The sequence below is a fragment of the Pteropus medius genome, unplaced genomic scaffold (genome assembly GCF_902729225.1).
Source record: "Pteropus medius unplaced genomic scaffold, Ma_sr-lr_union100, whole genome shotgun sequence".
In the NCBI taxonomy this organism is placed as follows: domain Eukaryota; kingdom Metazoa; phylum Chordata; class Mammalia; order Chiroptera; family Pteropodidae; genus Pteropus; species Pteropus medius.
In genome coordinates this window covers 11,325,906-11,351,797 of record NW_024352784.1, presented here as the reverse complement: position 1 = coordinate 11,351,797, position 25,892 = coordinate 11,325,906, and the positions used below count along the sequence as shown (strand labels likewise).

Genomic DNA, 25,892 nt, shown 5'->3' with positions numbered 1-25,892 from the left:
CACGTATATTATTAAATTACTTTCCAAATATGTTGTACTAACTTACCCTACTGCCAGCAGCATGAGTGGCCCTAACTATCTGCGCATTTGCTAGTATTGATAATTATCATTAAAAAAAAAGTCTTTAGTGAGCAAAAATGGTACATCTTTACGTTTTTTCGTTAACTAGAGAGATTAAATTGTCCTCTATTTTTCTTCAAGTTTTAAATAGCCATTTATAATTTCTCTCCATGAATTATCTGTTAAAGCTCTGGCTGGCAGGAATCAAGTGTTGTTCTTTTAATGTGCCTCAGTGCTTAGAATGGTACTTGTTATGGAGATGACACAAAACTTTGAAAACAAATAAGTAGGAAAATCCAGTAGTAACTGTTTACATCCTTGTGAGAATAATTAAGCCACGAAAAACTAACGATTGTGAATCATTTTAGAATCTACAAAAAACGTATTAGCCCCACAACTACTGTGTTGTTATTTTCAGCATTTTAGCATGTGGAGGAAAGTCCGGAATAACTGAGGTCTGGGAGAGATAAGCGATGAAAATCAAGTCTACCTTAGAAACAGGAGTTCAGTTTCCCCGAACAGAGGGACTTAACCAACTAAAATTGGTCCTCCTGGGCACCAGAGGGCGAAGCTATAGGATATGAAGTAGCAAGAATGAGGGGTTCTCTGGACTACATTTCCCAGAAGGTTTCTACGTGACCGCCCACCCCAAATGCGCAGTGTCGGAGGACTTCGGGTCCCAGGTTGCCGTACGGCTAAAGGTGACTTTGTCTCCCACCGACCAAGTCGCGCAAAGGCTGCTGGCTGACAGTTTGACTCTGCTGTTGAACTGTACTTCATTGCCAGGAAGCGAGCGCCGGAAGGTTCTCAGACGAGATCCCGCTTTCTTAGGGCGGTAACAGCGTGCACGGGTTGGGAAGGGGCGGTGGGCGAAGCGAAGTGGCTCTGAATCATGCTGGTGAACTGTGGGTACGTCTGTGAAAAGGCCCTGTTTTGCGGAATCGCTGGTCCAGCAGGTACTGGAGGCGTGTTTTGCTACAGACCGAAAACTACATTTCCCAGCATCCTTGCGGTGCTAGAACTACCTTTCCCGAAAGCCTGAGTGTAATTCATCAAGCTTTTTGCTTCCGCGCGCCAACCGGAAAGCTGGGGCTATGTGGAGTCGCAGGGTTTGGTGCCTCCTCGGATTTGAAAGCAGCAGGGGGCGCCGGGTCTTAAGCCCCCGCGGGCGTTTCTCGCCCGCCGTGCAGAGAGGTGAGAAAAGGCCCCGTGTCACCTATGCCTGAGTGCGCTCTAGGGAAGCGATGCTCGTGCCTGCTTCGGCGAGCGGGAGACAAAGGTGCCACGCCCTCCTCCCCAGTCCACACCTGGCTCTGGAGACTCTGCTGGTGGGTGTCGCCCTCGGAAGGGCGAGGACTGCGAGGGGGACCGCCTTCGTCTTCTGAAAGCTAGCCTCTGAAGGCCTGGGTTTCCTGCCAGGCTTCTTTTTGAGCCCTTGTTTCATTTTTACTGTCAAATGAGGCCGACAATCCCCTCCCTCTTGTAGGTCTGTCAAGAGCAACCCGTAATCTGAGTTTGGGGAGTCCCGATTTCTTCCTTTGTTCAAATTTAGACTGTTATTTAGGTTCGAGCCTCAAGCCCAGGTTTTTGCAAACTGCAGCATATTTAAGGTCTGGTTCGCTTTGTTCTCGCTGTAATTTTCAGTAGTCTGCAATCACGTAGCCATTCAAAAACAACAGAACGTGAACACTGGAATAAAGTTTTGAACTAGCTGGAACCCTTTGTGTCCTGAGGACATATTACTTTGTTCTGAAGGACGTTTTCAGAATTTCTTTTCTCCCAATTTTTAAACTTTTTAAGGTTGCCCACAGACGCAGCACTTGGTACTAATCTAAGCATTCTGTGCTCACCTTGAATCTTCAGTGCCAGGTGAAATGAGCTAACCAGTACCCACTGTATTTTGTGCTATTTTGCTCCTTGCTTCAATTTTCTCACACAGTGAGACTGCAGTTATGGATCTCCCATCTATAAGACACCTGTTTAGCAGCCAGCGCCCTTCACATGATCTTTAGTTACATATTTAAGTGTTTAGCATACATATACAATATGCTGAACTTTAAAAAAAGGAAGTAGCATTTTTTGAACCCTGAGAAGTCATCCCAGTATCAGTCTTATCTTTGTAAACTTTTAGAGATGTACTTTGTTTACATATTCAAATGAAAATATTAAACATTTTTAGGAAATGAACTTTGAAATCCGTATAATACTGGAAAATATATCTCCGTAAGTAAATGATAATATCTTAATACTCGAATCTGAGTGTTCTTGGAGAAACTTTAAGTGGCCCCTTAACTCTCATCATTTGAATTGTGTTTATGTTTAAGATTTTTTGAAAAAATCTGTCTCCTGCCTGCTAGTCTATAAAGTCGATGAAAGCATCAATTATGTCTGGTTTTGCTCATCCCTTGTGCCTTAAAAATTGGGAATTTATCAAAACAGGACATTTATTTCAAAAATGTAAAACTTTCCTAGGATTTTAGTGTTGACAACAGTAAATGCTCCAGCATTTAAAATCAAAATTCATTGATAACAATAAAATACTGTGATCCAACTATTTGCCAAGCATTATTCTATGTATCTAAGATACAGTAATGAAAAACAGCCATGGTCTCATGGAGCTTTTATTCTGGTTCAGAGAGACAAAACAGTAAACAAGATAATGTTTGCTATGCAGAATAATGTTAGAGACTTTTCAGATAAAGTCAAGGACTCAGAGGAATAGGTTATCTTGCTTGATATTACAGAATTCCTAAGAGCTGGAACTGTGTTATAAATAGATGGGGAAAAATATGCTTTAGAAGCTAAAGTATAAGGCTTCCAGTAGTTACTACAAGAAAAAAACATTGCATTGTCTTCTCTTTTCAGACTTCGTAACCACCACAGCCGAGGAAGGATATGATGTGAGGCGAGTGGACATAACTCCTTTAGAACAAAGGAAATTAACTTTTGATACCCATGCATTGGTTCAGGACTTGGAAACTCATGGTGAGAAACATGGGTACCTCTTGAAAGAAAATTAATAAGTTACCTATAGACAGGACAATATCACCGTTAGGAACAGTTAAGGGTCACCATTTAAATACAAGTGCTATCCATAGAGTGGACTATTTTTATGTTCATAAAAATGGTATTGTTCAAAGAATATTTACTGATATGAGAAATGATCAAGATATGTTAAGTGAAAAATCATTATATAAAATTACATATATAGAATGATTCCAATTATGTAAAAAAAAAGAGCGAGCACAAAAAATTACCAGATATCAAAATAGTAATTTAAATTATATACCACAGGAACAGAAAAGTTGATTAATAGAGCAGAATATAATTCAGAAACACACATGTATATGGATTTAGCAAGTGATAAGAATGGCATTACAGATTATGGAAAGGAAGATCTATTTAATAAATGAGATATGATAACTGACTAGCCATTGGAAAAAATATATTAGATCCCCTTACTGAAAAATAAATTCCAGATTGATTAAAAACTAAATGTAAAAAAAAAAGAAACTGAAAAGGAAAAACTAAAAAAATAACTAGAATATAATATTTTTAGATTTTTAGAGCAAGTAAGATGTAAAACTCAAAAGCAATGAAAGACTGACAGATGTGACTACAGAATATTTAAATCTATATAGCAAAGGATATCCATAAAGTTAAAAATGTTAGCAACACACATGACAGTGAACCTATTGCTTTAATATACAAAGCTCATATGAATAAGAAACAGTTAACCAATTTTATAGAAAAATGGGCAAAGGCTATAAACAGCACACAAAAAATAACTATAAATAACCAGTAAAGATGCTTGAACATAGAACTGGAAATTTTAAGTACAAAGTAAAATAACAATGCAGTACCATTTTTTATAACAGTTATACACTCAAAAATAAAGACTAGTAATATCCAGTGTTGATGTAGACTGGGGAAATGGATCAGTGAGAATTAAAATTATTGAGTGCTTTCAGAAAGTAATTTAGCATTATCTGTCAAATTTTTAATTGTAAACATTTTTTTAAAGAGTAAAACAATTTATAAGGGAAGTTATTCCAGTTGTCTATTCTGAAAAGGATGTGTACATTTTCAAAAAGATTAATACCTGTTTGCTGCCCACAGGATTTGACAAAGCACAAGCAGAAACAATTGTATCAGCATTAAGCACTTTATCACATGTCAGCTTGGATACTATTTATAAGGAGATGGTCACTCAAGCTCAACAGGTAAGATTTTCATTTCCATCACTTCTGACAGTTTCATTAGCCAGTCTTTTTTATAATTGCATTTCTGTGTACCTACTCACCACCCAAACACCCCGCACCTTCCTTTTTGTTCTGTCTAAAGGAACCCAAAACAGACAAACAAAAAAACCCTTTAGTATAAAGTCAGTATCCAGAGAGATTAAGAAGTTAGAACAGTCATAACAGTTATGGTAACACAGAGAATGAAATTTTGTTAAATCTTTCATTGTGTGAGATAATTATATTATTTGAATCAAGATGGTGGTAGATTGTTAGTGAAACAATGTTTTCCCTGTTGAAAGCCCACCACAGTAGAAGAGCTAACCCTTCTATGTAATAAAAATATTTTACTGAAGTCATGTGTATATTGTATATTCTGCTTAATTTTCACACTTAGAAAGCTGGAGGGATTTATATGGCTGGGAAGGACTTCATAAATCACCTGGCTAAGATGCTTTAATTTGACTGGATACACACATCCTTTAAGTCAAATAATGCCATTTACCAAGAGATGATCAGAGAGGTTGAGTAATTTGCAAGAATTGTCATTGGTGCAATGGATGAAAAGCAATTTTATATAAAGGATAGAATTAGCTCAATGAGCTTAACCGTGGATTGTTCATAGTCTGTCATCATGAATTAATTCACTATGTTTAAGAATATGTTTTCTTTCTCTGGTTATATTTTTTAAGTTTCACATTTAGGCTTCCTTCCTCAGATAAACATTTCACAACAGAGAGAAATTAAGATTTCTTTCTTAAATAAAATTAGAAGCTTTTATGTAAAACTTTATTAAAGGTCATGAAGGATCGAAAGCTTTTTAAAGATTTTTACAATAATCTCCAATTAGACATTTAGAATTAAAAGCATTCCACCCTGAGTTTTAACTTACCTATAAATTTGTGTTTGCATTATTTTAGCTTATTCAGAATAACATACTAAGTTCACTAAAGAAAAAGCCAGTCATTTAATTCTCCCAGACCTCTGAGCTATCCAAAAGTTGATGGAGCTACTAACATTTTTAATAAAGTAATCTACTCTTAAAGAAGACTTTTACATTTACCTATAATATAATCAGTGAATTAAAACTGTGGTTTGAGAAATTTTTATCTTGCTAGGACCATTTAATCACACATTAAAAAAGTAGGATTGGATGTAGGAATATTACTGTTAACTTTTTTTTTTTTTTATTACTGGTGTGTAAAGTAAAATCTCATTCCATCCTTGAGCCGATTTAATCCTCATGCTGACCCAACCTCCGGGACAGAATAAGGCACAAAGATGTCATGAAAGGTGGGGCTGAGGCTCAAGGCTATCAAACAAGCTTTGTATTTGATCACTTCAAGAAGGGCCATATTAAGTCAAGTTGGTTCATATTTTCTGGGGGCTCCCACAATAGTTAACAATGAGCACTTTTAATAGATTCCCACTGAAAGTTTTTGAAGCTGGATACCTTCAAAAACTGTGCTGTTTTGTAAGCCTTTTTGAGTCATAAAGAAGGAAAGTAAGATAAGAATAGGCTATTAGGATCACAGTACAACTCTTTATTCTCGAGTTCAGACTCCACAAGAAATCTGTAATTAAATTTTCAACTATTCTCCATGTAGTCTCACTAATAACATTTTATTAAATATTTAAATAAAGATAACATATTTAATGTCTTAGAACGCCTTCAAAATGACATTTTGGGTGAACAGGAGTGACAACCCACAGAGCTACTTCTGTATGCCTTCTGAACTAATTCTCATGAATATTTCAAACAGAACTGCATAAAAGAAAATGAACCCCTATCTCCAATAATAAAGATGAGGGTTAAGGAAGGTATAAGACTCAGGGATGTCTATTGTACAAAGTAAAAACTACTTGCACTATCTCATTTAATTCTCAAAACAACTCTATAAGGTATAGGTACTGTTATTATTTCCATTTTACTAATGATGTCAAAGAAGTTAAATAACTTGCCCAAAGTCTCACAGTGAATGGCAGCATTTGTATTCAAACTCAGGCAGCCTGACTCTAGAATTCACATTTTTAACCTCTACTCCATGTTACTGCGCCATCCGAGAGTTGTTATTGGAGAAGATTGTGTATTCCAGACTCTTTGAAGACTGAGTCATTTCTTGGTCATGCGTCTGGAACTGTTATACCTTCTGTTTTCTAAAAGTCAAGTGAGTTTTTGAAATAATCTTTCTAGGCCATATCGATCAGTGGAGGCCTATAACCCCAACAGCACATTCCTGGCCACAAACTGTGACAAAAAATGGGAATTCCACTAGTAATCCTGTTCTTGTTTGGACTTGTTTTATTTATAAACCCTGTTATAGAGGATCCTTTTCAAGTTTACACTCATTTGCTTTTTCTTTTGGTAAAGAAGGATAAATGATGAGTCAACAAGCTACCTAATTATAAGAATTTTAGTGTAAAAAAGTTATATTTTCTTTGTAAGGCTGCATTAAAACATGTCTACAAAAATGTCCCTCCCTAGCAAAGCTTATAAATATATCAGGGGCCACCTTTTCTTTTACAAAGGAAAGATAACCAGGAATTTAATACTAATTATGTTATGCCCACAGGAAGTAGTTATCTAAACCATACTTCTATTTTGTTTTTACTACCTGACTTCTGAGTCTTATCCAGTACCCTGGAATTTTCCAATGGTAGAAAATCTTTCAAAGTTAAAGTAATAAAAAAGATAACAAAGCCCCTTCTATGGAGGCATTAAAAAATACACACACTGTCTCTCTGTCTCTCTCTTCTAGGTGTTAAGTAAGCATATGGGGGGATTCTTTCATTAACAGACATTTATTTCTCTTCACTGAGAAACACTTTCTTCCTTTAATATCCTGTTCCTTTCAATTTTGATATTTCATATATGTAGGTTTCATACATTTTTGTCCTGTTTTTTACTTAGCTGTGCAACATTATATTTTATAGCATGATAAGAAACTTTTAAGTTTCATGAAAACAATTCCATGTAAGGGGATGGCTTCCATAGATCTCTAGGTTATATTATTTTGTTTTCTAGGAAATAACAGTACAACAGCTAATGGCTCATTTGGATTCCATCAGGAAAGACATGGTCATCCTAGAGAAAAGTGAATTTGCAAATCTGAGAGCAGAGAATGAGGTGATATACAAGTTTCAATTCATTACTAATAAAATAACTGATTTTATAAGTAGCCTACTTGGTGAATAATAGACCAAATGATAATTTTCTGTGGTTATTAAATAGTTATGTACAAGTTTTTAGATAAAAATATACTATGTTTAACCATACCTAATGTTTCTATGTATAAAGCAGTTTCTTGCATACTAAATAAGAATTGTATCTTATATGTATAAAAGTTACATAAAAAGGAAAATCTCCGAGCTCTATATATTTTATAAAATTGTAGCATAGCTCATAGTATAATGTTCTGAGCTGAAAGTAATGTGGTATTTTCCATTTTATTTAATTCTGCACTAATTACTTTTATCACTTAAGAGAAAAATGTATTTTTGTAATTCATTCAGAATTTCATTATCCACTAGCTTAAATATTTTTAAATTTAGAATATCAATCATTTAAAAAGGTAGAATACTAAAACATACATTTTCTAATGTTTGGTTCATAAGAATTGTTTTCTGAATGTGATGAACTATTCTTTTTTTGTCTTTATTTTTAATCAAATTCTGTATTAGAAATCCATAGATTGTCCAGTTTTTGCTAATCCAGGGTTTTAAGATTTTATGAATAAATCATAATATGGGCTTTGGTTTAATGCCAATTATGTGTGATCTTTCTTATACCTAGAAAATGAAAACTGAATTAGAACATGTTAAGCAACAACTAATAGTAAGTGAAACTTTTTTTCCATTTCAGAATATTTTATTAATTTCAGGACAAATATTTATTACAAGATCACTTTTTAAATATTTTTATTTCCTTTAAAGAATGAAACCAGTCGAATCAGAGCAGATAATAAACTGGACATCAACCTAGAAAGGAGCAGAGTAACAGATATGGTAATGTTCTTTTAAATGATTATTTATTCCTTTTTGATTACATTTAGTCTTTTTTTGTTAAGCTCCTGATGCATCATATCCTTTAGTTTACAGATCAAGAAAAGAAACTTATGGAAGCAAGCACAGAATTTACCAAAAAGGTAAGCTGGTATGTAAAAATTTCTCTTTTGCACAGCTCTCTTGCTTTGTATAACTGCTTTTATGTGTATCATTTTACAAGTTTGGACTTTAAAGAACTAGACCTGTAGGATTCCTTATTTCCTCATAGCTATTATAGTTAACCAGTACTTGGGGAAAGCTGCCACGACGTGGATGGTAGCACCTCAGTTGTGACCTATGAGTCAGAATGAAGCTTTCCAGGTAGCATACTTTCTTTTTAACTAAATTATTTTTATATTAACAAGAACTAGTTTTTAAAAAATAAGGAGTTACAATTAGTATTTAAATGAGTGCCTAGATTCAATTAAATAATTATATTTAAATTTTAAAAGATAGTAAATATTTGAGAGCTTATTATGTGTCAGATACTGTTTTACTTGCTTTTACTTCTATTAATTAATTCTGTCAGCCTCTGTGAGGCCCGCAGTCTTATTCCCATTTTACCAATTTAAAATATGAAGCACAGGGAGTTTACGGTCAGACAGCTAATATGTGTTAGAGCTGGGATATGAACCTGGATTTTAAACCCTATACTTATAACTACTGGTCAGCTCAGTAATCCTAAATTGTAATCATTAATCTTTATAGCTTGAGTAAAACCCACCTTTCTGGCTCAGCCTAGTCCTTAAAAGTTAAAAGCCGTTTTGTCTACATTCTAACAAAAGAGACAGCACTTCTTCTAATAATTAAATAGAAGGGAAGGTCCCATTTGTCTTTCTCATTAATCTCTTACTTTTTTGGCAATATAAAGGAGCTAAGAAAATAAAAAAATTCTCACAGCTAATTTCTGAGTACCATCTTCTTTCTCTCTTCCTCTTAGCTCCTATACACATAGTATTCATTGTTACCCAACAAGCTTTTCTGCCGTTTAATATTGATGCCAGTTCATATTATAAATCAGGTTGTTTTTTTTTTTTTTTTTGCAAAATATAAACTTTTAACTCTTATATCTTAAGGACTTTATATACATAAAGTGATAGTTCTGTGACTAAAATTTTTTCTTCTTGGTTTAACCTCTTATATAGTTAGGTCTCAAATATCTTACTATAAGGCTTTTACTAGAAATTGCCCAAAATGTGATAATCCTAAGAAATGACCTCCAAATATCAAAAAAGAAGGAATGTTTTTGTTGGTTTGTAATGCTCACATAATGTTTTTTTAAATACATATCAAAGTGTTTTTACTGTGTTTCCCCAGTTTTTTGTAATATATAATTTGCCCATAAGTATAAAGGTTTTAATGTAAATATTTTGTCCATAATACATAAGAACAAAATAACTGTCTTATTTATCCTTTTTACTATAGGATGCCAAAACCAAAAGTACTATTTCAGAGACCAGTAATAAAATTGACACTGAAATTGCTTCTTTAAAAACACTAATGGAATCTAACAAACTTGAGACAATTCGTTATCTTGCAGGTAAGGCTGTGTTTGTCAGTGAAAGGAATTACTGTCATTTGATTTTCAGATCTGTCAGCTCATACCTCCCAAAGTAACTATGGCCAACACAGAAGAAAAATGGAGGTGCTAGAACAGGTTCCCCTTTATTGCTTGGTCCTCTGCAGTGCATGAAGAATCTAAGTTTGAAAAGCAACAACTTTATAAGTTTAACAGGCAGCTCTGCAACTTACTAATAGGAAAAGTGTATGGATATTAAAGAAATAAATACAAGTACAAAATGATGCAAAGATAACTGGATATTCCACAATGAAGAAAATAAAAATAGTATTTTTATAGCTGTGCTTTCCATAAGAACTTGAGTGGACCTACAGGGAAAGATAACTAAAATAGATATAGGCCATTAGAAATCATAGCAAGCAAAAGTGGGGGAAATTGCTTGCTACCTTGAATCCAACTGACCAAGCACAGATATCACCCAAACATTATTTATCCTATACTGAGCTCCTGAGTACTAAGTGACCTGACCCAATTACAGAGCACCCAAGAGGGTTGAAAAAATGCCCTAGTCAAGTTGTACTTTTTTCTTTTTTATAAATAGTCTATTTTCATTAAAAATTGTTCATGTAATTCAAAAATAATATAGTAAAAGTGAAAGTCTTCCACTTCTTCCCCATCGATATTTACTATTAGTAGCATATATCTTCCTAGGCTTTTTCTTCTTTATATAAACATTACAGATTTTTTAAATAGATATTATACAGACTATAATTTTTAAAAATTTAACCATCTTGAATATCCACATCAATAGACATCTTTTATTAGGCAGCATAGCATTCCATTGCATGAAATTGCCATCATTTGTTTATTTAAACCTCTGACAGACATTCTGCTTCCAGTTTTTCATTATTAAAACTATATTGCACTGAATGGCCATATATATGTTTGTGTTTGAGTAAACACACACGTACACACTCACATACCTACCTACTTACCTCTTTGTGCCCTCGTGCTAGTATAATAAATTGCTAAGCACATCTAAACTTTTGGGTCAAAAAGATAAGCACATTTAAAATTTGTCATATTATTGAATTGTCCAAAATAAAATTGCCAGTTTATACCATCAGTGGTTAGGGGCAGCCACTAATTATGTAGAGATGGCAGTAGGAGTCAAGATAGAGCCCCAGCCCTCAGCATTGCACACCCCCTTTATCTTTTAAACTTAATGGCTCAGCTTATTTTCAAAATATTGGACTTCTGCCAAAGATTCATTTGAAGAAAGGGTCCTAAGGTTAAAAAAAAGTTTTGAAAAACCTCTATTCTAGCAAAGTCTCTGGAACTGGAAATTAGTGATAATGCTCAGGGGAAATTTCCAAACAGCGTAGTCTGGAGTGTTTGTTCTCACTTTCAGAATAGCAGCCCAGGTTAGGGAGAGCTTTAAATTCCACTCAGCTTCCTCTACAATATTTACCTAAAGAATCAATATCTTAATTAAAAATAAAAAGCTTTTTTTATCCTTAGTTTGAAGATGGTGATGGTCTTCAGAAAGCTTTCATTCAGTAGTGGATATGTCCAAGTCTGCCTCTAATAGACTTAATGGCAGTGGCAAAAGAAATTAGCAAGTCATTGTTTAGAAAAATACCTTTCCAAAGTTATCTTCCTTTTCTTTTTTTCATTGAGAATTTGCAACAAACAGTTCTAAAGGCATTTTCTTTCTCCTTCCTTATCCTCCAAATATATGATTACTGCTCTAGTTACTGGTAGCCTTTTAGGAAATCTGAATCCCACACTCTCAGCAGGTAGGAAGTTAATGTCATGAGTAGATCCTTGGGTCCTATAATATCTGATATACTGCCAGTAAGACAGTAATTCTCCACTTATCTGAGGTTCACATACTAAATTCAATCATGAGCACAGGAAAAAATATTAATAAAGCCCTAGCTTTAAAGATCTTGCATTTCCCTTAGAGAAGAAATCCTTATGAAACTACAGATCTTAATCATTTCGGTGATTTGGTTTCCTAGCATGTATCAGTCAAGGCTCTGTTTCAAGTTATCATGCTTCCAACTGAACTAAATTAGGCATAAAGGGGAATTTATTGGCCTATGAATTGAATTATGGAAGGGTAGAAGTATAGCTTGACCCCTGGGTTAACTGGAATCACAGCTTACTCTGTATCTTGTCTCTGAATATCTGCCTCATTTTCTTATACCAGCTTCCACCTTGAATTAGAAACACGGCCACCAGTAGCTTTCAGACTCATTATTCCAGTTTTACCAACCAAGAAAAATTACCCCATTCCTTAGTTCCAATTCAGAAAATCCCAGGAAAGAGATCTGAATGGCCCATCTTGGGTTAGATACCACCCTTTGACCCAGTCGTTGTTGCCAAGGAGGCAAGAGCTGTAAGATAATGGCAGTTTACATTTAATTATACAGTTATTGTGTCTGATTCTGTTCTGGGCTGATAAATAATAATACAGTCAAACAGAGTACTTAAGATGTATCGGGCATGTGCTCACTTGAGCAATTTAAATATATAGGAAGTGTTCTAGACAGGCCATAGAAGATAAATTTGAAAGCAGTTTGGGGTGGCACAATGACAGCAATGAGAAGTAACAGGTGACAGCAGAAATAAAATAAACAAATACAGTAACCATTGTGTTGTGTATTCTAATAAAAGAATGAAATACCTCTTCCTCACAATAAAGTACTCATTTATTTAGTAGTCTAAGACAATTTATCAGCTATATGGGTTAGCAAAGAATATAACCACCTAGACAGCACTTAGTGGCTCAAAAAAAAATTGACAGATCGAGTCCTTCAGGTGACAAGGGATAAATAAGGATAACAATGGTTTTTTTGTTTTTTTTTAAACAACTTTGGAGTCAGGTACATAAATTTGGGTTTGTTTCTCATCTATACAATGGGAATAATATCACCAACCTCATAGGGTTTTAATTATGGTTAAGGTAATGTACATAATTGCCCAGCACACAGCCTGGAACATGGTCAACAGTGACTTGACCATATGGGGGAATATATAGTTGACCAAGTCAAGAAACTCAGTATTCTTTATCCTCAAATGTCCTGCTTCCTTAATGTGTCTTAGACCTAGTTAAAATTAAGGAAGCGATGTCATAAACTAAGTTTCAGTAAGTAGTGGGATAAAATGAGATAATGTGTAATTAAATGTATACATTAAAATTAGGATAGCTTTACTCTGAAAGGCTGTTTCTTGTGTCTTTGGTCAAAGAAGTTTGCCTGTTGTCTCAGATTCTCTATTTTAAAAGCCATGACTGTTTAAATAAACTAGAAACCAGGGAGTCCCTAAAAGCATCACCCAGATTGAGCCTCCTAATGAGAACAGGAAGGTTTTCTGTCCAGACTGATGTAACAAAGAGCAGGTGGCATATTAACTGTTAAGGAAGCCTGATGCTTGTTCTATCTTTTCTCCTAACTCAATGATATTTTTTTTAAAGGTTTTCATTAAAATTTCATTTTTATTTATAAATTTTAGTAATTATAAGAAAAATTATATTGAAATGTATTAAAAAAGTCAATTAAAATTTTCTCATGGATTATGTCTATTTTACAAGCTTAGCTGCATAATTTTTTAATGTAGATAAGTTTTTCACTTACAATATCTGAAATTAGAGTTCATAATTGTTTAGTCAGTTAATAATGCTAATGTTAATAATGATTTTAAAGATTGTTTATATTCTAACTGACATATGACCTACATTTTAAATTATCGTTATCCTTATCTGGTTTAAAATATAGGAAGCTTTTAAGAAGAATTGGTATTAATCCTGCCCTAAAGGATATTCTTTATCTTTAGCTTAATTTTCTAGGAAATGAAAAACCTAAAATAGAAAATTGGTTGGATTTCCTGTTTTTTTGCTCTTCATTTAAATTGAAGGTGATATCATCGTGTTTGTCTCTGCAAAATAATCACAAATACATGACCTGTAACATGGTTTCTTCTTTTCACAGCCTCGGTGTTTACTTGCCTGGCAATAGCATTGGGATTTTATAGACTCTGGAAATAGCAGTGAAATGACTACATTATGCTCCTACTGCTGCTGCTATTGACTTCTTAGAACACTGCACCAGGATAAATTTGCTTTGAGCATTGAAAGTTGCAGCAAAACTTTAATACAACAAGATTATTCCAAGTACATATGGATTAAAAAGAAATGTTTTACAATGAGATGTATTTTGTCTTTTTTATGTGTTTTTATTATGTTGAAAAGCTGCCATCAAAACTTGATTAGTTTGATATAGACGGGACTTTTGTCTTTAACCTTTTGAAAGCTGAACTAGAGTTTTCTTCTGCTTGCTTGAACAACTGTGTAAATCATATAAAAGTTCCTTGGTATCTGCTACCTACATACTTTGTTATTGTATTCAACTTCCCTGATAACTATTGCACAATTACCTTTTCATATGAAATAAAATGTAACAAAGTTGTTTCGATTTTAAAAGTGAGTTACCATATAGCTGGAGATTGCTTTGGGTTTTTTTTTTGACACTTAAATTCAGTAAATGTATATTGATATATATTCCCTACTCTCAAGAAGACCATGGGAAAATTCATACTTTTATTGTTATTGGGTCTACTACATTTTTTCTTTATATAATAGTATCTATTAAAAGTATACATGTAATTTCAAGGAAAGTACAAAATGTTTTCAACTCAGACCTTCAGTTTTATCCAGATAAGGAGCCAAAGCCAGGAAGTGCTTAACATTGCAAAAGATTTAATAATGCTTTGGCAATAGCTTTAAAAGTTTGATAATCCACAATTTATTCAATATATTAAAAATAACCCCATTATTTGTTTAGAAGAATAGAGCAGTCAAAGACTGGCCTATATGGTCCAGTGAGAGAATAAGAGGCTTTCTAACTAAATTTTCTTCAAAGATACAACTGCTGGGTTGTTTTCAAAACATAACTCTTCATATTTTAACATCCTGATACATTTTGATTAATTTAATTTCTACCTCAATCCTCTTGCCTAAGAAAATTCTCAGCACATTGTAGATAAATTTATTGGATCAATAAATAAGGATTACTAGGTTCCATTTTAATAAACTACAATGTATGCTTGGTAAGTGCCAGACAACATGGCTGGTCCCCATGTGCACAAAGGTGAACATGGTTTCATTCTCATAGAACTGATCATCTTAGTGGAGAAGACAGACAGTAAACAAGTAAATTGGTTTAAATTTAAAATACGCTAAAATATTGAAAGCATATAGAGAGCACTCATTCTGTTCTGCTCCTGCGGGATCAGATTCAGCCCCTGCAAGGGGAAGCCTGCCTGGTACAGTGATGCTTGGGCAGGATTAATAAGTGTCCAGTTCTGGAGTTTAGTGACAGGAAACTTACTGGACTAAAGATATAAATCATATTCTCCAATATCAGTTTTATCAGTAAACCAAAGGTACTATTTAGCACTTTATATATCGATTCATTTGTTCTTTATCTCAATTAGGTTCACAACCCAGATAGGAAGGAGTGGTGCCATTTATTGGATCTCCTCAAACCTCAACTTATATGCACGTTTCCAGTTCACAGCCACTAATGAAATAGATCTTCTGTTCACTCTTCAGGGATTTAGCAAGTGAAGTGCTTGCATCCAATAATGAACATATAAACCATACCCTATTCCTATTACTTCTAGATCCTGTATCTTTTCCATGGAAATTTCATTTTGGTGTTCTGGAGTTTAGATAGATTTTTGTTTAGAGAATAGAAATATCTGAATGAAGAAAGATGAGGGGATTGTGTTCCCATATACCTCAAAACTTTTCCAGCACTTGCACTCACTATGAAATAGCTATTGTTGTGTACGTCTGTTTCCTATACTGAAATATTGCATTCTCAGAAGGCCTCTAAGTATATATAAGGTACTTGATAAACTCCTGGGGAATATATGATATGAACAGACCTCAGCTGACCTTCATCCAAACTTTTTAATATTTTAAATATTTTATTATGAGTGTGCTGAGAATGTTGCATTTATAGTTTCTAAGAACACTAGACTTTTGGGGGATTTTTCTGTTGGTGGTAAGTCTCTAAGAGGATTAGTTAGCTTCACCTTGTCTATAGCCATAGACTAGATTTTAACTTGCCCATTCACACTACTTGGGAAGATTATGTAAGGACTAGTCAAGAGTCAGTAAAAACCCTTCAACATATTTGAAAAACAATTCAAAGCTTATAATGCCCATTTTGTCGATCTTTAAGAATTTAAATATGTAACATCTTAAGTTTTAAAGTTTTAAATATTTAAAAGATTTCAATATATTTTAATAAAAAAAAAGAAAAAATGAGGCAGTGAAAAAGGTTATGGATCATCAAGGCAGAAATTAGTGATTGTTATTTTGTAGGATAGCTACTATTGACTATACAACAGTGAATATGCTAAAAAAAATATGTATCTACTCACCTATTTTTCACAGCAGTTCTTAGGCAAGTGGTATTATCCTCATTTTACAGCTGAAGAAATAAGCTAATCAAAGTTAAGTAATGTGTCAAGGTCACACAGCAGATAAGTGACACAGACTTTAACTCCAAATCTCATATTAATACCCTAGTAATCTCAAATTGAGTCTTCTGTCACAAGAGCTGAATAAACAATCTACTGAGGCATGGGGGAAAATACTAGAATTTCTACTTACGTCTCTTCATAAAACACCTTTTTCACTTCTGTTTTTTTCATTAATATAATGTGACACAATAAATATAAATTTGATCTGTCTTCAGTTCCTGGCTCAGAGCTCCTAAAACCCTTGTAATTTCCTGAGTGATAGAGGTGATAGCAAGCTTTTGTTTTCCTGGCACACAGCTCATAAAATCCTTGAAATCTCCCAAGTAACAAGAGTGTCTATGCTGAGATGACTGGTGGCTGGGATTCCCTATATAGCTTCAGAATGTGCACTGGTTGCCAGAAAGAACAAAACACGAATAGAGAGTTGAAACTTTCAGTCTCCTCTAGCCCCTACCTCAGCCTCCAGGGAGCAGAAAGAAAAGGAGAGGAGCTGGAAGCTGAGTTCAATCACCAATGGCCAAACCAGTGAACACATCGAGGTGCTGGGAGGGTGACGCACGCAGAGAGGGCACTGAAGCTGCACACACCTACCTCTCAGTCCATACCTGGCCTTATGCATCTCTTCCATTTAACTGTTCCTGAGATATACCCTTTTTAATAAACTGGTAATAGTAAGTAAAGTACTTTCCTGAGTTCTGGACCTGAAGAGGGTGTTACAGTAACCCCCAAATGTACAGCCAATCAGAAGTATCAGTGACAACCTGGGACTTATAAATGGTGTCTAAAGTTGGAGCACTTTTGTGAGACTGAGCCCTTAACCTGTGGCATCTGTCACTAACTCTGGGTACTTAGCATCAGAACTGAATTGCTGAACACCCAGTTGGTGTCCTGAAAAATCAGAATGGTTGTTAGTGCTGGCAAACACCCTACATAACATGACGATTATACACACACACACACATACACACACGTGTATATATATATGATTTATAATTAAATAATTTATGATTTATAATATATATTACATACATATATAATACATATGATTTATAGTTAAATACACATAATTTGGGGGTTGCATTACAATGTAGATTTAGCTGCTATAATAAAATGCAAAATAATAGTGGCTTAAAAAATATAGAGGTTTATTTTTCTCTGACCTACAATCAAAGTGTAAGCATATCAGGGTTAATATTTCAGCTCTATGCATCAAGAACTAGGCTCCCACTTATGTTATTGCTCTACCATCTCTGGTGTTGCCCTCGTTCACTGGACCTTGGTCCAATACTCAAGATCCAATAACACATCCACATTCCAGAAGAAGAAATGGGCAAGAGGTGGGCAAATCCTTTCTCTTTAGGGGCATGACCCTGAGGTTACATGTCATTTTTGCTCAGTCTATTGCCCACAACTTGATATCTTAGACGCAAAGGAGGCTGGAAAGTAAGTCCTTATCCTGAGCAGCCGCAAGCCCCCATAAGTCCTAATAATACAGAAAAAGGGGAGAACAGATATTGGGGAACAACCGGAGAACCACTGCCAGAAGGGTACATACTTCTATTACAACAGTTTTTTGATATTTCCTACCTCACTAGTACAGAGAGAGACTAGAGACATGGGAAAACCAGAGCAAGTATAACAGACTTTTTCCAGGGTTGGGATTAACTTTTGGGTCACCAAACTAGAAGGAAAAAGTAAGGCGATATGTCCCAGAAGGTGAGGGAAATATATTTGTGAATTCCAGTCATGGTTAAGAATACAGACTCTGAACTTTCTCTATTAAGATCAGAATCTTGGCTCCACATTGCTATGTGATTCCGGACAAATTATTTAATCTCTATGTATAAAATGTATCTATCACATATAGCTGTTGTGAGAATTGAGAGAATATCTGTAAAGGACTTGGCACAGATCTCACACATAGTAAATGCCCAATAAATGTTGACAAATATTATTACTACAGATTGAAAGTCTATTGGAAACCAAAGAGAAACTAACAATAATGACTAGAAATATTATCAAAAGGATTTTAACACTTCCTTACAGATCCTTAACCAGCCTGTACTGGTCTTAGCAATCACATTCATTCATATCAGGGCAAACTGGTTCTGATGATACTGTGTCAAATGGCATTTAGCGTCCATGTAAGGTATGTGCCAGGGCCTAGAGGGTGGGCAATCTGGTATATGGCAAGAAGGCCTCTGCCAGTGAAGCCCAAAGCTGGCAATCAGCTCTTCAGAGGGAAGGATGATCCAGACAATTGCCCTAAGAGAGTGACAAATCTTTGCTAGGTCAAGGAGAAGGGAGTTGGAATAGGAAAAGCGAGGGAACTGAAGTTAGAACTAAAATGAAATGCCATGGTTGTTTTTCGGTCAACAAAGTCAAGGGGGAAAAAAGGGAAGAAAAAATAATAAAACCATCTGCTTTTTATACTGTCCAATCTGCCTCATCTCTATATTCTTTTCTTATAGAGCTTGCGAGACAGAACAATGGTTGAATTCTATAGCAGATTATCTAAATGGGTATTCTTAACAAGCACACATTAATTTTTTTCCTTTTACAAGCAATGACTTTCATTTTTTGTAAAACTTTCCTCAGTGAGATATTTCGTTGTTACTGTAAAGTTGTCCTTTTCTAAAACTTACTGGTCTTATGTTCCATTTTCTCCCAAGTCCAGATGCTTTTTAAAAGTAAAGTTTTTTGAAAAATTAAGAAAAAGAAAACATATCTACACTAGTAGCAAAGTCTGGAAAGTAAAGAAACATACTATTTTATTATGAAGCTAGAAGAGAATTTTTAATAATTTTTAATATTTAGAATAATTTTTAATATCTAGAACTGGATTTCTTTTTATTATTAGACTGTACTATATTATATTTTAAAGCTTATGTGAATATTTTCAAAATTAATATTCATAAGTATAGAATCTTGATTTGCCAACATAAATACATAAAAGAGTATATTGGGAGAGGGAGTAAGTATAATTGAATCCCTATAGTTTTAATGATCTCTTTGATATTATGTAATGTATTTCAGAATTGGAGTAATAGCATATCAGAGTAATATTGAGAGGAGTTTAATAAACATTTACATCAATTTTTAAAAGAAAAAAGAAAAATCAAGCAAGTTTATTTAGAATTATTTCAGTGATTAGTACCTTCTCACAAAAACTCCCCCAGAAGACACTTTTTTCTTCACTTCCCTCTTCTCTTTGCTTGACTCACAAGAATAGTCATCTTCCTACAAAGGAAGACAGCCAGATAAGATTTCCATTCTAGACACATTTTCATCTTTCTACATTATCTGTTCCAAAAGAAAAAATTTAACATTACTAATATTTTCACTTCCAGATTAAATTTCTTTTAGGATTTTGCATAAATAAATTCTTAAAACTGAGTACCAGAGCCTCATATTGTACTGATTTACAAGACCGAGAGGCACCTTGAGAAACCATCCAGTACTATCTCTAACACCTTATTATTTCTGCTTCTTTCTTAGATTAACATTTCATAATATATTGCTAACTAAAATGAAGAAAGTGTTAGCATGTCATCTTTTGGATTCTGTGCAAGCCCCATAGTACTAGAACTCATATATCCTGGCTCCTCCATTTCCTCCTTTGTGTTCACACAACATTCATTCCTCTACTGTTCTTATCTCATTTTCCACTTTGCCCTCCCATCCACTGTTTCTGAGTATTTCTTATCCATCATGGTATTCCCACTACCTGACACAGAAGATTCACTTAATAAATGCTAAGGGAAGAAGGAAGAGAAGGATAGAAGCTCAGTGGATGTTCACTGGATGTTAATCATCTTTGAATAATGCTTCCAGTGAAAAATGCTCTGCACCCAGTTGAGCAAGACACATATGAACGCGGAGGCTCCAAGAATGGCACAAGGCATATATCCATGGGTAGAGCTCATGGCTGGAGTTACTATTTCCCAGGGTGTTCCTGCCTGCACCTTCACTAATGAGGTCAGTCAGCTTAACTTGAATGGTAGTGTACAAACATGGAAGTAAGCTGCCATTATCCCAACACCACCTGAAAAAACTAGAACCACATGTCTGTTCTCTGCCCACCTCTCAGCTGCAAACATGAGAGAGGACTAGATGGAGAATCTGGTAGCACAGGGTAATACAGATGGTCTCTGCCCTTGAAAAAGCATACCAACTGGTCGAAAGACCAATAACAACAAACCTTTCCTTGAGACTTGGCATATGGTACCACTGTATTTCATACTTTACAAATTTAACAAGGTAAAGCAGGTAGTATTACCAACATTTTAAAGAAGTCTAAGAGGTTAAGCAACTTACCCAAAGGCAGGATTCAAATCTAAATTTTATCTGACACCAAAGTTCATGTTATAACCATTCCTCTATCCTGTCTTCTAGCAAAAGCAAACAACAACAAAAATATGCTCAAATATTCAGTTCCTACAACTGTCCTGTATACACTACACTATAGTATACAAAAGGAGTAAGATATGGTTTCTACTGAGGAGTCTGTGGTAGATAGTAAATACAAAAGCAAATGCTCATTTCAACACCCCCACCCCCAAGTTTCAGGAGGTTGTCAAGATCATTAGGGGATGGAGATGTAAAGATGTCCATGAAAAAAAAAAAAAAAACACTGAGATAGGGCAGGATCATCCAACAATATGAAATTAGAGAAAGAACACAGAAAATGTAAGGAAAGAGAGGTAGCTATTTGTCAGAGGTAGCTAATTTTCTAGAAACAGCAATAGTTATTTTCCTTTATCTACCTTTCATATATGCTACTGCCAAAAGAGCTTTTAAAAACTCCAAATACTCTGAAGATGATTAAATACCAAAGCCTCTACTAACACCAAATACATAACTTGTTCTGTGAAACCAAGCTTACTATATAACTTCTTCAAAAAAATATGTGCTTATTAGCACTCAACAGGCCTCCAGTAAGTGTTCGTTGAAATTTACAAACTTTCAAATTTCTGAAGTACCTGCATTTAGTGAATATTCTTCACCAAAGTTACTCATTTCCTTATTGCAAATTATACCTAGAAACAAATTTCTCCTTAATACGTGTTTTCTCCTAAATACAATAAAAAAGAACTATAAGATTGAGATACTGAATATATAAATCATGATGCCTAGGCATCAAAAGCAATTCTAAGGGTAAATGCAGTCTAATATTATGACAAAATTAAACAATCCCTGTGTGAAAATGTATATATTTTAAATAAAAAATAGTATTTTTTGTTCTGAAAGAATTTAGAGGTTTGATGAAGTGATTAATAATACTATACATGAAAGTATTGACACAGGTTATATATCTCCAAATTATTGCTTGAGTATATAGAATTCTTTTTTAAAAAAAATTTCAATACAATCTGAGAAGTTCTGGGAAGTATATAAACCTAAAAGAAAATAAATCCCATCTTTCTGATTACAAGAACAGACTCTTCTTAACAAGAATGTCAAAAGAGTATAATGAAAGAGAGGAGAGAGTGAGAGCGAGAGCGAGTGCGAGAACAAACATCTGGAACTTCTCTAGACTAAAAGCTCAGCTTGGATAAGCTCACTTAAGCCCTCAAATTATTCCAAGGATCATTATAGGTTTATAGGCTAGAACATCAAAGGACAGAGAAAAGCCCAGAGGAGATCAAATTAAAGCCCAATCCAGTTCCATATCCTTGTAGACAGAAAACCAGGGTAAGTTAAACATGAAAGTAATCATGGAATATTACCAGTTCCAGGTTGGCCATTCTTGATTAGCAAGCATGGTCCAATGCATTGGACCAATGACTTTCCGAATGATACTAGTTTTGGAGATCTGCTGGATATATAAAGTTTCTGGCACTGAGCCCAACTTATAACAAGTACTCAGTAACTTACTATTGATGGTGATGATGATGTTATTAGTTATTAGTTAGATGATCTCATGGAACTTGAATTTTGGTACTGTGGGTAAAGTAAGCACCTAACTATAAAACTAATGATGAAGTGTCATCAGAATAATACAAAGTGCTTGGTGAAAGAAGAAGAGATTATATTTAGTCAAAGAGATTAGGTCAGAGGAATTAGGGATTAGGATTGACAAACGAGATGGTTCCTAGAGGATTTTGAGAGGCAAAGTGGACAGCCTTCAAGGTATGTGGACAAAATGAACAAAGGTTTGGTGGTGGGGCAAGTTCAGAAAAGAGGTTACATGTAAGAGAATAGGAAAAAAATAAGGCTGGTGAGGTTTAATGCAAGCTAAAATGAGATAATATGTGAGAAAGCAATATAAAACATTATTATCAAATTCAGTTATTATCGTTGTTGTTACAAAAAAAAACTGAGTGCATAATATATGCGAACTACCTTAAGAAACTATCAAAAAAATTTCTTTTTCTAGGTAAAAATTATACTATTAAAGATTGTTTTACAGGGGAAAACATCTTAAAGGTACAGTTGTAATCATTATAGGTCCTGACCAGGAGATGGTAGGAAAAAGATTTAGTCAAAACTTCTTGAAGAATCTATATAAATAAGCACTGAATAAAAAGTTAATTTTACTTAAACTTTATATATTTAGATTCCAAAATAAACTAACTCCTCCTACTCTCAAATGCATAGGGCTCTACACATTTATTTGTCTATTATGTGTATTCAACTAAAATATAGAAAATGAAAAGAAAAAAGAGAAAAGAATATGAGGGGAGAATAAAATACTATGAATACCACTAGATAGAAAATACCTCAGGATTTCCACACAGTATTTCCTTTAACATCAATACCTTGCCATAAGGTAGATGTTAACCTCATTTTAAAGATGAGGAAATTGAGATTAAGAAGTTTTTACAGAAGAGAAAATAAGCAGCATTGTATTGCAGTTACCATAAGAAGTCATTGGCATTTGCTCATTTACGAAAATTAGATAACCTAAAGCAAGACTTCAAAAAACACTGGGCCTGGAGTATAGGGACCTTGTGTCGGCTCTCCTGAAAGCCTACATTTGTTGTTAGAGAGTGAGGTTTTGCGGAGAATGTGCTGTGGAGTATGAAATCAAACCCCACCCTGGGAACAGATGTTTCTGGGCAAGAAAAGAATATTTTAAATAGCTAAAAAATACTAAAATTTTCTAAGTAGACAATTTGGAATGACTAAAAAGGAGGGCAGCTTTGGTGATCTCCAAAAGGTCTAAAGAGCTGGAGATAGACATTAAGTTCCTGTCACTAGGTGGAAGGGGAACATTTGGAATACAAGTGGTAGTTTATGAAAGTCTGTGTCCTCTAGTCCTGTAGTCAACACGACATGGCTGCACAGGCTGGCCCTTCTATACTCAAGTGTCCCCACGGGTTAAGGGTGGTATAAGATGAACCCTGCAAAATGAAGAAAATGGATTATATATAATTATATCCCTTGGAAAATTAAGCCCTGGTGACACACCAAAATCCAGAGAGTGTCTGAATTTGCATATGAAGAGAAATACACATATGTGTTTGTAGATGAATAGAATATCGTCTGCTATGAGACATACCAAATCATTCACATGAGCTTCCTCTGGAGAATGGAACTCAGTATGGAGAGGAATGTCTGCCCTGCTTTTAGTATTTTATAACAAGCACATATTATTTTATTACTATAGAGGTGGTTATTAAAAAGACTAATGATTAGTTTATACAAAATAAAAAAGAACCAGCAAGTTTGCATTATAGATTAGATGTGAGGTGATACAGGTCTGGTACAGAATTCACCCACGATAACGAAAGAAAACATTTCCCTATGGGCAGGAAATATGAAATGCACCTGAATCCCTACGCTTTGTCACATGAGTTGTCCACAAGGGGCACATCATGACTGTCTTCAGAAGAGAATGAGGGTCATTCCCCAGTGTACTTTCTCCCTGTTCTATTCTGAGACTAGATGGCCTGATATACAAGTACCACTGGGGTTTCTTGCTGTCGCTTTCACTCTATTTTCTATACTCTGCCTGATTTTCTGTACTTGTTCTTTGTATCTGTTTCTCATAACAGTTTCTTTTTAGCTTCCTTCTACATATTTGTCCTTTTTCTTTATCATTCTAAGCATTTTTCTATATTCCAGAGCTATATTCTGAATTCCAAGTTCATAATTCCATCTTGGAATTATGAAAGAATTAAGGTTATAGAGTCAAAAATTAGGGATTGAATACTGATCCCACCATTACTAGTTGTGTGAATTTAGACAAGTCACTTAACCTCTCTGAGCCTCGGTTTCCTCAGATGTTAAATGAAGGCAGATCAAACGACTATGATAACATGATAAATATCAAGTGAAAGAACTTTGTTAAATGTTACAAATGTTAGTTTTTACTACTCTGTAATCTGAACAAAAGATGTTATGACAACTTCTGCACTGGTTCCTTTCTATTCTTAAAAATGCTCTTTTGAGGAGCTGAAGCTTTCTTATATGGATTCCATTCAAAGCACTTTATTTTGGCTATTTAGAATGTTAAAATATATATACTCTCTATCTTAAAATTCTTATCACTTTGCTTAAAAAATATTTTCTCCTTATGTGGTATAATAATAACAATAACTACTGCACATTTATGAACCAGGCTGCTCTTCTAACCAATATATAGTAGATATATATGTATGTGTATATATATACATAAAGTTTTATATAGTTATATTTTCATGTAGTTATATATACACATACACACATATACATACATGAAAATGTATATATATTCGTTTAATCCTTACAACACTCTAGGGAGTATAAATTATCTCGAGTTTACAACTAAGGCATAGAGAGATTAAATGACTTGTTCAAACCAAAAAGGGTTATAGCCAGAATTCAAATCCAAACAGCCCTAGCCCAAAACTTATACTCTTATCTACTCTTGTATATTACTTCTTGAGAAAGATAAATGTGTTAAGGACACCAACCACAGCCACAAAGTTGGGGACCTGAATATTTTCCAGGGTCTCCCTGAGTTGATCCACCTCGGCTCGACACTCATCCAGCTGACATTCTAATTTTTCTCTACGTAGTCGTTCATATTCCAGCTGGCTTTGCAACTCTTGGATAGTCCTGTCAAAAGAAATTTTGTTTTCAGTCAAGCTCCAACGTGAACTAAATATTATTTTTGGTAATAGTAAAAAGTATTCATGCATTGTATTTAAGACAAATAAAAAAATAATTATTTGACAAATATGTATTGAGAGTCTATTATGAACTAGCACTATTCTAGACCTTGGGGATACACAGGGAACAAAACAGGCCAAGTCTGCCCTCATGGGGCTTACCTTAGCAGTGGAGGAAGACAAACAGTAAAGAAAATAAAGTAAATATGGTTATGTTGGAAGGTGATCAATGCTTAGGGAGAAAAAAATAAAGCAAGAAAGAATAATATAAAATGTTGTCAAAGAGGGGTTTAAACTTTATACACAGTGACCAGGGAAGGCCTTATTGAGAAGGGGGTTTCTGAGCAAAGTCCTAAAGGAAAAAAAAAGATA

At 34.5% G+C, this 25,892-nt stretch overlaps 2 protein-coding genes across 11 annotated transcripts in view; one reads left to right on the top strand and one right to left on the bottom strand.

Annotated features, from left to right (window-relative positions):
• Window positions 1–721: 721 nt before the first annotated feature.
• On the top strand, window positions 722–14,078 carry CCDC90B (coiled-coil domain containing 90B). Of its 5 annotated transcripts, none has more exons than XM_039848188.1 (9): window positions 722–1,016; window positions 2,926–3,045; window positions 4,180–4,283; window positions 7,327–7,428; window positions 8,095–8,136; window positions 8,235–8,306; window positions 8,393–8,446; window positions 9,771–9,885; window positions 13,860–14,078. In XM_039848188.1, the coding sequence occupies exons 1-9, from the start codon at window positions 953–955 to the stop codon at window positions 13,913–13,915; spliced, it is 729 nt and encodes a 242-aa protein (XP_039704122.1). In that variant the 5' UTR covers window positions 722–952; the 3' UTR covers window positions 13,916–14,078. The 5 variants fall into 5 exon arrangements, with proteins under 5 accessions (XP_039704122.1, XP_039704121.1, XP_039704123.1 ...); XM_039848187.1 differs by lacking the exon at window positions 722–1,016 and adding an exon at window positions 1,023–1,254; XM_039848189.1 differs by lacking the exon at window positions 722–1,016 and adding an exon at window positions 1,023–1,254 and having other exon boundaries at window positions 8,393–8,454.
• A 3,392-nt stretch (window positions 14,079–17,470) lies between these two features.
• Window positions 17,471–25,892, bottom strand: part of ANKRD42 (ankyrin repeat domain 42) — a 42,431-nt gene continuing 34,009 nt past the window's right edge. For 2 of the 6 annotated variants that reach the window (XM_039848182.1, XM_039848186.1), the window contains 3 exons: window positions 25,380–25,467; window positions 19,580–19,662; window positions 17,471–18,687 (listed from right to left, as the gene is read on the bottom strand). In XM_039848182.1, the coding sequence (XP_039704116.1) occupies window positions 18,510–18,687; window positions 19,580–19,662; window positions 25,380–25,467 (349 nt within the window). In that variant the 3' untranslated portion in view covers window positions 17,471–18,509. Of the gene's footprint in view, window positions 18,688–19,514; window positions 19,663–25,322; window positions 25,468–25,892 lie in introns of those variants that run through there. The other 4 variants (XM_039848184.1, XM_039848185.1, XM_039848183.1 and 1 more) reach the window with 3 other exon arrangements.

What these genes read in the sequence shown, in the direction of transcription:
- CCDC90B (XM_039848187.1), top strand. Translation starts at nt 1,155, where the DNA reads ATGTGGAGTCGCAGGGTTTGGTGCCTCCTCGGATTTGAAAGCAGCAGG. An exon ending in ATGTTAAGCAACAACTAATA is followed by an intron (nt 8,137 to 8,234) that starts GTAAGTGAAACT and finishes TTTCCTTTAAAG; the next exon opens with AATGAAACCAGTCGAATCAG. An exon ending in GGAGCAGAGTAACAGATATG is followed by an intron (nt 8,307 to 8,392) that starts GTAATGTTCTTT and finishes CATATCCTTTAG; the next exon opens with TTTACAGATCAAGAAAAGAA.